This window comes from Tachysurus fulvidraco, chromosome 23 (assembly GCF_022655615.1).
Source record: "Tachysurus fulvidraco isolate hzauxx_2018 chromosome 23, HZAU_PFXX_2.0, whole genome shotgun sequence".
In the NCBI taxonomy this organism is placed as follows: Eukaryota; Metazoa; Chordata; class Actinopteri; order Siluriformes; family Bagridae; genus Tachysurus; species Tachysurus fulvidraco.
In genome coordinates this window covers 12,206,375-12,222,012 of record NC_062540.1, presented here as the reverse complement: position 1 = coordinate 12,222,012, position 15,638 = coordinate 12,206,375, and the positions used below count along the sequence as shown (strand labels likewise).

Below are 15,638 nucleotides of genomic sequence, written 5' to 3'. Positions count from 1 at the left end.
GATCACATTCTTATGCGTCCTACTGCTTTCTTTATAAGAATAATCTTGCTGTTTAAGAAGAAAGTCTGAGGGACATCCCACACTAAAGTTTGAAAGCAGCTCATAGGGCATCTGTCGAGTATCAGACTGACTTTATAAGAGCATTGTGTCTGAGTATGAATAGTTCTTGTGGTTTAACCACAACTATGACAAACTCTGAAGTGTGCAACACATGTTCTAAACACAATTCATTGTGGTTCTTTTGCCCTATTCATGCCATGTTCAAAGGTTTTACTGACTACAGACACAACAGAGCAGTTTACCAACAGACTCAATCTTTTCTTACAGTTGTGTTTTTGTGGGTGTTCTGACTCTTCACGCTTTGTGTAGCTAACATCCAAATAATTCGTATTTGATTTGATTGTCGAATAAAAGTTTGACTTTAGTGTAGTGAGTTGTACAGACACTAGGGGGAGCACTGATTTAAAGCGCACGATAATAAAATATTTTGAGTTCACTTTTCACTGAACACTGAAGTACTATAACATTTATTTATTTTACATTTATTTATTCATTTATTTGTTATTTGTTTGTTTAAAGAAGCTTAATAAGAAGCTTTCCTAGAGATTATATCACTATATCAAAACAAGTACGCCCGCAAAATAAATTGAAAAGCTGCCTCAGTTAATCATCATATATCTTAAAATAAAAGTTAAAAAATTCATAAAAATCTCTAACAACCTGTGTTGAAATGTAGCAACACAGTTATATATGTACCATATATATGGTTATATATCCAGGTGTAGTAATAATAAGAACTCGGATATCCTAATTACAGAATTTATTATCCAGTACAGACTACATGCTAATACACGTGTATATAATTACGGCGTTTATTATAGCGTTTGTATATTACAGACTATGTGAATTCCCTCTCAGTGCTTTCTGAGCATCCTGTGTAGGAGAGGTTGCCAGATATGTTGGGCTGAACTTCCTCCTGCACCTCCGTTATTTCCTAGGTTTCTGAAGGAATTTCAGTTCTCCACTCCGCCTCAGACTGATAACTTTGGTGCTGGCAAAATATTGTTGTTTTGTTTTGTTTTTTTGTTTTTAAAATAGTACCGTGTTAAAAATAATACTAATTCTTATACAACAGAATTGAGACTATTCGAAGTGAAAGGGATTTCTGACGCTGAAAGAGAATTTGGGGATATTGTTGTTTAACCAAAGGTAAGAAATGATGATACTATTTTTAGATTTTTAAATATTTTTCTTTTATAATTTTCTATATACTGTGTATATATTGTAATGTCGATAGTTAATAGTTGATCTCAGTTACTTGTATGTAATATTGCTGTTATGAGGCAGCTAATAAAAGTTTAGTTAGACTTTTAGCTTATAATACACTGTGTGGAGGAAGTCTTAGGATAAATACAACTTAACACGTGTTACAATGTTTGCTATGCGATGTGCATTAATAATGTTTATTTGTTGTTTTGTGGTAATGTGTGTTAGGGTCTTTAGATGTCGCTCCAGGGCATAATTCAGCAGTAAGACGCTCAGATGCCTTCAAAGCAATCATTCACAAAAAGAAAATAATTTCAGACATTTTCCACCCACCTCAGATACTGGCAGGGCATGATTGGAGCTAATGTTCATAAAAACAAATAAACAAATAAATTAAAGTGCACTGAGGCATATATTTCTTTAACTAGCATCAGGTATGTATAGACAAGTGTACATCTTATGTGTGAAGAAAGTAGTGTTGGACCTGAAGTTCATCCATGAAGGAAAATAATAGAATGAGGTTGAGAACATGACCATAAATAAAATGCACCTAAAATGCACCTATAACGCACCTATAATGTCTGCACCTATGCACCTATAATGTCTGGACCCCTTGTGGAAATTATGCTAGACCCCATTTAACCCCACTTCAGCAGACACGTGCACTTGTTTCACATGTTCCATAGCCCATGTCAGCTTCTGTACCTCTGGGTGCCCTGGATTCTGATCCCCTTTGCCACCTGTCTCAGTCCATGATGTAAACAGAGCAGTTAGCAATTATGACAATAAGGAATGAAAGCATGTACAAGAAAATTGAGGCTACAGTTATGTATTGCAGACTGCAAACTCTTTCTTTAGTATAAATGATGCTGATTGTTATATACTTTCTCTAACAAATTTATACTGAGATTACATGAAATGAGATCTAATCGCACACAGGTGAACGTCCTTCACAACCTTGTGAATGTTGATAACTACACAGAACTACACAGAAATACAGAATTTCAGAGGTTTTTTATTTAATGTACAGAAACATATTTTTTATGCTTTGTAAATAACTTATCCCTAATTATGGGCTATTTATGTGTTGTTTCATGAAATATAATCCCAATTAAGTTAATTTCATTTTCCTGGATGTTACCCACACAAAAAGGCAAGTTGAGGGAGAGTGAATACTTGTGCAAAGCACTGTATGCATGCTCAGCTTGTTAGGCTCACAGTGCCACAACCCATGTTTAAACTAATTACAGTTGCCATGGAAAAGAGGATGGGATTTTACATCTTAATAACTTCTGTCTTCTCTCCACATTCTATCTTCCCCTCATCCTGCCTTGTGTCCTATTTAAACCATTCATATGGAAGTAGGTTTCTCATTATAAATGACAGGACCTTGCACACTAACAGAATCAGCACCAGCATTAAACTGTTTTTCAAGGGTTAGTAGTATGTGAATTGATTTTAGATTTGTGCTGTATTTTTTTTTGCTGATTAGACTAACTTGTGCTGAGTTTCAAGCCAGACACCACATCCAAAAAGAGTGGTGTCACATACTTTGCCAGACGGGCTTTTTTAGGGACACATGTCACCAAATTACAGCTGAGAGCATAGTTAATTTCAGCCAAGCGTTCATATTTAGGAACCACCCAATAGTTAGGGAGCAGAACAGTGAATGGACTCCACTAAAGGAAGTTCAGTGTTGGAAATTGTATATAATGGCATGTCAATAATATTTTTCTTAAGGAGAACATTAAATACATATTAAATAGACAAAATAATTGTCTATTTTAAAAAATGGTGTCACTCAAATGGGTCAAAGACACAGGAAATCGTTGGAAGTTGTTTCCTTGCTGGGGAAAAATATTTCAGTTCATTGCCTTTTATAGTGACATATGTAATAATTGCATGTTTTATTCCTTCTAAATTTGGCAATACACTGACAGAAATTGTGTGATTATCCCAAATGAATGTTGCTTTTTTCATCACTACTGGACATTCAACTTTACTACCCACATTTATCTAATAGTTTTACTATTTTTATGTGTCTAAATGAATATGTTTGTGATTGGTTTGGATGACTTCCAAAACTGTAGGAATACTAAATTGTTGAAAATTGAAGACCTGGTTTTAGGATTATTTATTTTGGGAAATTCAAAATATCCCCCTAGTATGGTGACGGTTGCTACTGTATTAACAAACACTTTTCTCATCACTCCCACTATCACTGAATTGATGACTTCATACACAGATGGAGTTGCCTTCATGAATTTGACTGGGACCTGAGACTTGAGCTGTCCCTGATTTTTTGTAAGATAGTAGCTTAATCATGATGTGACAGTGATGATGTGACTTATTGTTAGGTTCCATCTTATGAAAGTGGTTCATTAAAACACAAACATAAAAATCAGTGAGGAAATGATTTCTTAATGTTGTTTTACTATAGTAATCAAACATGCTTAGCTACGTAGAGAAGATTCATTGACCACTCAATAGGTCACTGTGTGAATAAAATATAACCCAAATGAGTGTAATGTCTGAAGGGTTGTATTTCTAATGAATGATTTTACATTCATGCTTTTAGTCCTCAGACTAGGTGGAGACTACAACAGATTTATATAAACTGTAAAGTTTTATGGGTAGTGACGCACATGTTTGAAGGTTAAAGGCCATTCTTGTTTCACAGTCATGATGTGGTCTACTTTGTGCAAAATATTATCAAAACCTGTGCATTTACATTGAAGTTATGATATCATTTTCATACCATTTGCATGTTCATTGTCTTTTAGATCAGCTCTCTTGCTCTATTTTTCATTTGACTGCACTCTGTTCTTTTTTTGTTCTGTTTTCATTTCTTTTCTTTTTTTTCTCTCTGTCTCTCACACACCACTGCACCACTAAGACTAACACAGTGCCGGGATGGGGTGACAAAAATAGTTGCCTTTAGCCCCTGGAGAAGGGGAATGTGGTCAAGTAATTACCCAGAGAAACCATTCTTTGGTGTAACCCTTCTGTGGGTCAGCTCTAAATTTTTACTTTTTTCCTGCATTTACAAAAGATAGACTTTTTTGTGAGGCTTCCATTTCTTCTTCTTTCATCTCTTTTTCTTTTTAGAAATGGGATTTCACAGTCAGATCTTTTGGTTCCCAATGACAGTTCGGCCTAACTCTGTATTTTGATGCTGTGATTAAAGTTTTTCCTCATCATAATATTACCATATTAAATAATACATATACAATAAAACCATAATATTACCTGAGAAAAGTTATGCATATTTCCTTTTTATCAAATATGTACTTATTCACAATATGGTGCTAAAATGGATAGAATGTATTTTGTAGGCTGCAGTGCAAGCAAGATGCAGAGACGGATGGGTAATTATTTTAGTCCCGGCATTCCTCTGGCCAAGCTAAACTGTGAGCATGGTATAATTTAGCTGCTATTTTTACTCTGTAGCGATTTTTGTTTAAAAATTACATTTAATTCAGGTGCAAGTGAAATGCCAAGGCTTTTTAGTTTTAAACAATGTTATGAGTTTCCCAGTATTTCACAGTATTAACCCGTGACCATTGATAAACATTTAGACTTTAATGCATACCCATTAAGGTAATAAGACTGCAAAGCACGTGTGGTGAAGAATCCATACTCCCTTTTGTTTGGTGAGCTGTTTGTGGGACAGATCATAGGTCCTGCCCTTGCATAGTCCAGCTGTATTTATTGTCTCAGCAGCAAAAAGAATGTTGTATCATCACACAACAAGAGTGGGATTAAGAATTCACTATTTACTTGTAGTTTAATAGCAAACAATTGATTTGGAGTAGGTTCTATGACTAGATTGTGCCTCTCCATGCTGTAACAGAAAGAATGTGATCTCATTATGAAAAAAGCAAATGAATTTGAAATCTCATGGTTTCTGAGCCTTGGTGGTTGAATAATGATCTCATGTATGACCTTCGGTAACTCATCTTAAATTTGATCTATTATGACTTTTATTCTTTTACTTATGGTCAAAGTGCTTGCCATTTTCAGGTTATATGTACTCTTAGACCTGAAAATCAGAGCTCCAATTACATGAAAAATAACAGTAAAACTGCCTTGGTGTCCTGAGTCCCATTTTGTCCCTGTTCTGGTTGATGAAACAATAGCTAAGATGCTTAATATACCTTTTGTTCCAGGCATAAGTACAGTTAAAACCCTAGCTGGTTCACCACTGTGAGGAGGGATGGTAACCGAAACTTTATCCCCTCCAGATGTTCACAGATATGTGGAATGCAGAAACACTTTCATACATGATCACATTCAAGTCTCTCTAAAATCGAATTGTCCAGGTCTCATAATGGATATCCATGCACAGTCCTTCTACCTATCCCAGCACCTACATAAACCTCACAAAAGTGTTGAAATTCTGGAGAGCTACACTCCCTGGGGGGACCCAAGATTACCCACTGTCTCTCATCAGGAATAAGGTTGTTGCCTCCACTAGGCATCTATCTACTGACTGTCTGCATGTGGATTTTGACCCTTTGCACCTCAATCTTATTGTGTACCAACCGCTGGCAGCAAAAACCTCTGCACTTGGATCCTGGAATGTTATCCTGATACTGTGAGAAGTATTTTTTACAATCAAATGAAGGAGGATGGTGTTTTTGATTTCATTCAACTTCGTGTATATTATTTTTTAAGAAAAGGATTAAGTGATTACCTTGACCCCAACCTTTCAATTTAAACCATACAAATTGTTCCAACTATATAAGTGTGAGGTTCTTTAGATAACATGCTTCAATTCAGATCGTCTTCCCAAGTTTACAGTGTTATTAAACTAAAAATAAAGTATTATTATTTTATTAAGAAGGAAAACTTTTAGTTTTGAGTTGTAGTCTCACAAAAGGTTCAAACTGTAGGCTGGATTTAGAGTTTGTTTAGCGGGTTAAATTCTTTGTTTGATTAAGCATTCAGGTATCGTGGACAGTGTAAGGAAATATATATCAGTAAAGCTTGCTTTAAAATTAAGGGGATTGTAGATTGCATCTGCAGTGATGTGCCAGTTACTCCTTTGCCACAGAGTGAACCATTAGCTCATCTCAGTTCCTGTCACAGGCACAATCACCTCAGATGGAACAGGTTTAGGCATGACATCATGAACTTGCCGTCCACTCTCCCAGACATGGACATAAGGACTGAACGACAGAAATAACCCCACCTTCCCCTTTCCTGTCTAATGAAAAGCTTGTGTGTTTGTAAAGGCCTGTTAGACTTTTCCACTGCCACCACAAACTGTATAATCAGTCCTGAGCCAGACACACACATGTACACAGGTTGTCTTATTATTTTCTCCACTTTGCTACAGTTTGAGAGATTTTTTAAAGCTTGACATTAAATATATTTGAAAATGCATTTCTCACTATGAAACCAGATTTGGCTATGATTAACACATTTGCTTAAGGACTCAGTGGATTCTCTGGGCCCTAACATGGCTCAGGCCTGGGACACCATATTCTGTTACCCACATAACACTTGTGCACAATGCACTTCTGTCTTTATGCTTGTCCGAGACAGACAGTATTTTAGCTCTTCTTTCTTTCTTACAGATTTTTATCCCGTTTTCACTTAAGAACATGTTACATCATGACTATTGCATTAGATCTACCAGCAGCTGAGTGAAAGGCATTGATTTATGCTTTCTCTAATGAATGTGCTCTGCTCCATCTTTTCTCCTTGTGCTGTTCATACAATGTCACAGCTAGACAGACGTGACACATAGGATATCTGCCCTCTTTTGTATGTAATGTCTCTGATTGACAGACAGCAGCACCAGTTTTGCTGTCTTGGAACTGTGGACAGTGGTGGCATTAGCATTGTCAGGTTGGGAACATACAATTGAGCGTACAATAGAGAAATAATTTCTGTAAAAACACTCGGATGTGACACAATATGGTCTATGCAAAAGTGGTTAAAAACAAAAATGTAACATATCGGATTAACTATATACCTGCACTGAATAATATGATGGAGCTGAAATCCAGATGTATTTCCAGCACAGGTGCAGGGTTTGATAACCTGTTAAATCTAAACACGGCAGAAACCAGTGAACCACTTGGCTACTGAATACATTGCTCAGCAGAATTCGCTGAATTGAAAGAAAGCAGTACTGCTGAAGAGAACCTGGTCTGAATTTACAGTATGTAAAACACTAGGCCTTTAATCACTGCATTTACACACTGTTGAAGGGTTATTACTTTTTTCCTAAGATTTGTGAAGTCTGTATCTAAAGACCTTTGGTGCTTGACAAGCTGTTTGTCCAGTGCTGAAATGTCAAAACCTAGTTTTAGCAAGTAAACATGTGCATTATAGATTCATTATGCATAATAGTGACAGTAGCCCAACATCCTTCCATTAAACTAATGCTTTACCAGATCCAACTGTTAGGTTTACTGTATGTACAAAAGTCACTTTTGAGAGTAGACCTACTGTAACTCTAACTTTCAAAAGACAAAATGTAAACTTACACAAAATGTAAATTTTGATGAGAACACTAGATTTGATCAGGTTTATAAAACATTTTCTATTCTTTTCTGCTTATCTCCAATTCTTTCTTACAGGTCTGATCGCATGTGTTTGTACTCTGTCAGTATCTCAGTGATGTTCTCCTACTTCTCTCTCCTGCTGCTGCTGAGCTTGGCCTCCCTCTCAATGGCACTGCCCTTTGAGCAGAGAGGCTTCTGGGACTTTGTCATGGATGGCGAAGGGGATGGTCTTACAGTAATGATGAGGGATGAAGAGGACGGCTCGGCTGTGCTACCAACATTTCTGCCACCTATTGAAATTCCTATGTGTCCATTTGGGTGCCAATGCCATCTTAAAGTGGTACAGTGCTCTGACCTTGGTGAGTATGTGTGTGTGTGTGTTTGTGTGTGTGTGTGTGTGTGTGTGTGTGTGTGTGTGTGTGTGTGTGTGTGTGTGTGTGGTGTGTGTGTGTGTGTGCCTGAAGAAGAGAGAGAACAAGCAAGGTGCATCCCTAGTTAAATAGTTAAAATATGAGAGGAACCCATTTTAAGGATAAGTGAAAGTTTAAAGATAAAAACCCAACCAATCTGTGTTATTGGCAGCAGTAAAAAGCAATATTCCTAGTGGTTAGTTTGAAAAAAGACATAGAGAAAAATACAGGCGTTCTTTAGGGATTTACCCAAATAGCCTGGAGGAAATGTGGCCTTTGATGGCAAAGTAGAAGTTTCTGTGTAATTTCCTTGCAAGCATCAAGAAAAGAATTTGTGTTATTCTTGGGACAGACACAGGATATTTTACCCAAAAAAAAGGGGGAAAGAGTGATGTGAGTTTGAAGAGCTTTTGGTCGTCCACAAAATGGACGATTCATCTATGCACTGAGCCTTTAGATGCTGGGACAGATGTCACTGTTAATAGAAGCATGTGAGTGAAATATTACACAATGGCTGTTTTGTCATCCTCTGTTTTACTTTCTACTGTTAGTTTTACTCAAACTCACCTTTTACTTTCTACTGCTATTTTCTATTCAAACTGTGTGCTGTGTAATGACAAATATTGTATTGTCATTAATCAAATGTCTCCAAAAAGAGAATAGAAATAACATATGCAGTGAGAAGAGACAGAGAGAGTGCACATGAGAGAGAGTCAACAAGAAAACAAAAATAATTTTAATTTTGTGTATTTCCATATATGTGTATTCTGATCATGGCGATCTATTGTCCATTTGTGTGTCTTTTGCTTTATGAAGAATAGAGTGTTGGACAAAACAGTTCCATCTGGCTCGTACTGTTTGTCAAAGCTGTAAAGTATCCACAACACAGGGCTTTACTTTTCATTTCAAGTAAAACCCTCTTAAAAACATTAAGCGTTTAAAAGCAATAACTGTCCATTGAGGTTATAATTTTTTTTTTTACCCAGTCCGGTATCTTATCTTTAACCAGTTCAGTTGCAAAACCTTTTTAGCCATTGGAGCTAATTAGAGCATATAAGCCATTTTTTGAATGGCAGCTGAAGGGTTCTGCAGGTAGAACTGTTTCAATCCTGACCTCAGGTCACTGTCTATGCATGTTCTCTCTGTGTCTGTGTGGATTTCCTCTGGGTTTCTTCCCTCCTCCCAAAAACATATCACTATCTTGGCTGGCTGTGTTACATCACACATTGTGCATCTGACTATGCATGTCCATGATCTTCTGTGATGGAGCGGCATCTCATTTATGGAGTATGCCTCTATGCCCAGTGTTCCTCAGTGAGTCTCTGAATCTACCACAACTATAACCAGGATGAAGTAGTTACTGAAGATGTATGAATGAATATCCCACCTATATTTTTTACGATTTTATCTCGTAATGCTGACTGTGCATATTTCTGAAACAGGCATTTAGCCAAATGCATGTCTGAATTATTTACAATATAAGGCAGTTTTTGGCTTGCAGATTCTTGGGACATTGAGGTTGGTTTGCTGCAGTCAAATTTTTTTTTTTTGGCTGGAACTCAGATAGATTGTGGGGAATTGTTGGATATCTGTAAAGATTTATCAGGCTGAGTTGGCTTAGTGTATTTTCTTGAATGGCAGGTGGAAACCAGATAAAAAACAAATAAAGATACTTGTAAATAATGTGCATATCCTCTTAATATTTTCAACATGGACACGTTTTTTGGTTTTATGATTTAGTTATAACCGGTACAGCATATATGTAACAGCCTTGCTCATGAGCCCAAGAGTGACTGTGGGGCAGTTCTGGGACTCAAACACACAACCTTCCAAATACTGAGCCACCACTTCCTCCAGAACAAAATGAGAGTACATAGTAATTCCTTACTGTTGGCATAAAATGGCCTCTAATAAGGTGAGTGGTATTTAATTTCCCTCTCATGATCCCTCTAAGCCATAAACTGGAGTTAAGTAACATTTACTGCACTGGAAATGAATACATTTAATAGAGGACAAGGTGGTATAATTCACTCCTTTCTACTGGGGGTCTTGAATATTCTGCTGCAGGTTTTATGGCAATGAACTACTGCAAGTTAGTCATGGCCAAAACCCACAAAATATATTAGTATAGATTTTGTTATAGTTACCTCTCAGTCAGAGTGTATCTCCATTTAAATCCAGTATGTTTGACTGCTGTTAATGTTCATGTGGTTTCTTTTCTGCCTGTATATCAGACAGCTTAATGGTTCATGGAACATCCTAAAAACACTAAACTTTTGCTCACAGTAAATACTTCATTTCTCAGCACTGAATGTGACAGCAGATGTCAGAGTTGGGGTGTTGCATTTCATTTTTATTTATTGGCTTTAACTTGCTGACATAGTGCAAGCCCTGGCCTAAGAGCTTCTGTGAATCTAAACCAGCTGGAGAGCATATGGTGTGTATCTGATAGGGGATCAAATAAATAGTCCCCTCAAGGATAGTTATATGAGACAGTTTTGATATACAGCTTTTTATTTCAGTTAAAAATTCTGAATAGAATGGTGTGTGTGTGTGTGTGTGTGTGTGTGTGTGTGTGTGTGTGTGTGTGTGTGTGTGTGTGTGTGTGTGTGTGTGTCTGTCTGTCTGTCTGTCTGTGTCTGCAAGGTGGAATTCGGTATACGTGAATATAATATATTTTGTATACGTGTTTACCATGATTATACTGTCAGTCATATGGACACACGCAATTGTGCATGTACAGAAAGATGTTAATAGAATACACAATCTGTGTTTATGTTTAGGTTTGGTCTCTGTACCTGAAAACATCCCCATTGACACAAAGCTGCTAGACCTACAGAACAACCACATTACAGAGCTGAAGGAGAATGACTTCAAAGGACTTAGTAACCTCTATGTAAGTAAAGCTAACAAGATACACATTAGAAAAAAGATCATTAAAGGACATTTTTAGGGTTTAGTGTTATGGACTGTTAAAGGACTAATGAACTATATGAACAGATATATAGGTAGAGAGAAAATATGTGGGAGGAAAGATGACAAACAGTCCAGCAGATGTTGAAACAGACCATGTTGTCCTGCAGCAGAATGCCCCTGCTGTTCTAGGAGTGCAGGTTTCTGCCAAACTGAATATTTAAGTTCCATCCCGCGCTCACAGCCAAACACTTTTTTCCTCTTCATTTATTTAAAGCCCCAACCAAACTCACTATTAAAAAAAGAATATGCTCTTAAAATGGCTTTCATTGCATTTTATTTAAATAAGTTCTTCTAAAGGTCCTAGATTATTTTACTTGGGTACTACTTTCAAACATTTGCAAAGACCACATTACATGCCATTAAATCCCATGCACAAATTTGTTTTATTAAAATCCACTTCAATTAGGAAAAGTATATAGATTTTTTTTTTCTAACCACATAACTTCTTAGATTCAAGTGTACATTAGTTCACATTATATCTGACCTGCTTTTGAATGCTTGAGGTTTAAATATAAGAACTCAATAACAAATATAACTTTGAGCCTCACTTGCCCAGCTTTGGATTGTAATGTCTGATTTGTTTCTGTTTTTCTCTATCCAATAAGGCTTTGTCACTGGTCAACAATAAGATCTCTAAAGTTCATTCGAAGGCCTTCATACCACTAAAGCACCTACAAAAGCTTTATTTTTCCAAGAACTTGCTGACAGCGGTGCCCAAAAACCTGCCATCCTCATTGGTGGAGTTGCGCATCCATGACAATCGCATTAAGAAGGTGTCTGCAGGCACCTTCGCTGACCTTGGCAGCATGAACTGCATAGGTCAGGAGCTCCCTCACTATTATGTGGAACAGTGGTTGCATTTGTCTCAGTAGCTCCCTTTTTAGATGTAGACTGTTGGTTTTGTGGTGGATGCTCTGACTAATTTTTGACCATCTTTCGAAACTTTCCTTGCAGAATTGGGTGGGAACCCCATTCAGAACAGTGGCTTTGAGCCCGGAGCTTTCAATGGTCTCAAACTCAACTACCTACGCATCTCAGAAGCCAAGCTAACTGGCGTGCCTAAAGGTGATTATATGCACACGTTTTATTATATATGAATAATATTTATTATATAAATATTATTCATATATAATAAATATATAATAAATATATAATAATATTTATTATATATTTATTATATACGAATATACATGATTACTGATGTTAAGATGAATTCTGTAAGCTCTGATTGTATTGTGGGCAATCTCTATTCTCTCAGAGCTCCCTGACAGCCTCCATGAGCTCCATTTGGACCATAACCAGATCCAAGCAATTGAGCTGGAAGACCTGAGGCGCTACAAACAACTGTATAGGTCAGTCAAACTCTTAAGTCCCAAACATCTGCAGCACTCAGCCTTCCCTGTGGCAACAGTGCCACCTAGAGCTCTAATCTATATACATACGCTAAGGAATGAGGGCATAGTTTAAATGTTTCCTTTAAAGTTAAGTATTTTAAATGATTAACAGTGACATTAACAGGTTGTTACTTAGGAAAAACACCCAGAAACAAGCAGTTTTTGTGCATTTGTTGCACTTAAATTTTCTAATTAATAATCTAATTAATAAAAAAAACAGGATTTAGTAAGGAACCATTGTCCTATTTTGCTATAATTACTTAAATTAATCTGCAGTTTATTTAGAGCATTGCGTCTACAAGATTCACTCTTTTGTATAACCTGTCTGGTGGAGCAAAAATATCTATTCGGGTTCAATGGAGTCCATGTCACTGTGTTACTTGATAAGTCCATGTCACTGTGATTAAGGATAATCTACTATCATCTTGTGCTGTTTCTCACATGTATATTTTTGATATACATATATTTTTTTCTGCATTTTCACTCTTACTCTTGCCAGACTGGGCCTGGGTTTTAACAACATTCGAAATATTGAGAGCGACAGTCTGTCCTATTTGCCAAACCTGAGAGAACTGCATTTAGAAAACAACCAGCTGACCCGTGTCCCCAAGGGCCTGGCTGACATGAAGTATCTGCAGGTGAGTGGAGATGGTAGGGGAAGTGAGGAAAGCATACAGTGAATATGCTTTGCAAGCTCACATGGAATTGGTCATATCTGTCATGCAAAATGGAAAGGTTGGAAACAAGGAGCTCAGTGTTGCACGGTAAGAAGCAGGACAACAGAAATGCCACAGGAAAGCTAGCCTTTCATACAATCACAGAAAAAAACCTAATCTAACAATAATTCTAAAAAAGTAACTTATCATTTTTCTTCCAGGTGATTTACCTCCATTCTAACAACATAACTCGGGTAAACGTGGATGACTTCTGCCCTCAAAGCTATCACATGAAGAAGAGTTTCTACAATGGCATTAGTCTTTATGGAAATCCTGTCCAGTACTGGGAAGTGCAGCCCGCAACTTTCCGCTGTGTTACTGACCGCCTGGCTATTCATTTTGGAAACTACAAAAAATAGATGCACACAGAGGCCGAGAGAAGAAAGAAGGAGTGATGAATATTGAACAATATACAGTAAAAACAAGACCGAAGAGAAGAAACCAAATCAGAACATTAGGGAAGGAGATAACATGTATAGTGGGTTTAGATTAATGTGGCCTTGATGTAGAAGGAGCTTAAAAGCAGGAGCTTAAAAATTATGGTTCAAATGTACAACCTGAGAGCACAGCCTGATTAGTTCAGTTTTTTATAATAACTCTTATTGTTCACCAGATATGCTGTAGTAGTAATTCATATGTTTTTGTTTTTATTATTATTATTATTATTATTATTATTATTATTATTATTATTATTATTTGAACAGATAAATTAAATGTAATTTTAATGATAAGGTTCTCTTTATGTGTAGATTTGCCTATATGAGTGTCTTTACTAAAGTTTCTATCTTGCTTCTTGTACTTTTGGCATCTTTTGCTAATAGGGATGGAGTAATTGTATACTGTATATGTTAGGAAACTACTTGTCCTATACTTTAAAATGCAGTTTGTCACACCCCCAGGTCCCATATGTCCATTCAGTGTCTTTACTGAGCCTGGAGCTGATCTATGCTAATGTACTGTTTTGCACATCGCCTCATCATGTTCCAAATGGATAGGTTGAGCCTGTCCATGCTTGTACTCTGCTCATCTGCTGCACTTTGAGCATAAAATAAAATTCTTTATGACTTGATTATGATCTAAAATATATGCAGATACAATATGCAAATCTAAAATGTGCAAATTCATTTTTATACTGTAGACACACACAAACAAACAATCACACTATATCAGTTTGTCTATAAAAATGTATATAAAGATTTTACACACCCCTGTTAAAATGATGGCAGGTTTTTGTGCAAAAAATAATAACTAAGATAAATCAAATCAGAATTCTTTCCACTCGTGATGTGAAATTACAACGTATAAAAATGAAGTGAAAACAATAAGAAAATAAAAAACTTACAATAACCAGGTGCATAAGTGTGCACTCTGCTAAACTCATACTTTAAAGCACTTTTTGATTTTATTACACCACTCAGACTTTACAAGATACTCAGAGATTACAAGTGTGGCACATCTTATCTCTGCAATATCTTTTCATTTCTTTTTTTTTTAAGCAATTCTTTTTGATGCATTTGGATATATGCTTTAGGTCATTTTTTTTCAGAAATGTGAAATTCCTTCTTCAGCATATTAGTATATATCTGAAGGTTTTGCACTAAAATCGACTGATTTGTAGCTATTCATATTCCATTCACCTAAAAAAAACAACAACAAACAAACAAACAAACAAAAAAAAACCATTCTAATTGAAGAAAAGCAGACTTAAATCATGATGCTGCCACCACCATGCTGCACTATGGGTATGGTGTTCTATAGGTAATGTGCCTTTTTGCACCAAACATAGGTTTTTGAATGATTTAATTATTATCATTTTAAGAAATCACAAATTAAATCATGAAAATTATGGACAAATCAAACCATAGAATAGTTTGCCACATGGTTTGAGGTTATTTAGTGGTACAAAATACTGTACGGTACTGCATTTTTTAAACAAATCTATTTACGTAATCATGAACTCAGCAAGTCACTAACTGACAAAATAATAAACATGCAGGAATGATTTAAATCTCAATGTACATTCATTACATACTGTATATATCTTTAACAAGCAGCAGACCATCCATGCCATACATGTGTACATGTATATCCACAGAGTTAAGAATCAAACACACAGCTCAAAGCACTCAGGCACAAAAAGCTCAGACATGGCGAAGAAGGAGGACCCAAATATTACATAGTATATAGTGCACAAAAATATAATAATGGCTCTTGAGAGATTTAGGTCTTCCAAGTGTGCCATTTCCTTTCTTTCTGTGCCATGTGAACATTTTTGGGAGGACCTCTATTACCCCGCACCACAAAATAGCTCAATTCGTTTCATGCACAGAGAAAAAAGGTATAAAGTAATAAAACCAT

The 15,638-nt window shown here is 36.3% G+C and overlaps 1 protein-coding gene across 1 annotated transcript; it reads left to right on the top strand.

Annotated features, from left to right (window-relative positions):
* Positions 1–937: 937 nt before the first annotated feature.
* On the top strand, positions 938–14,349 carry bgnb (biglycan b). Its single transcript, XM_027170477.2, has 8 exons — positions 938–1,209; positions 7,860–8,143; positions 10,978–11,090; positions 11,776–11,989; positions 12,125–12,235; positions 12,429–12,522; positions 13,064–13,202; positions 13,442–14,349. The coding sequence occupies exons 2-8, from the start codon at positions 7,870–7,872 to the stop codon at positions 13,637–13,639; spliced, it is 1,143 nt and encodes a 380-aa protein (XP_027026278.2). The 5' UTR covers positions 938–1,209; positions 7,860–7,869; the 3' UTR covers positions 13,640–14,349.
* Positions 14,350–15,638: the final 1,289 nt, after the last annotated feature.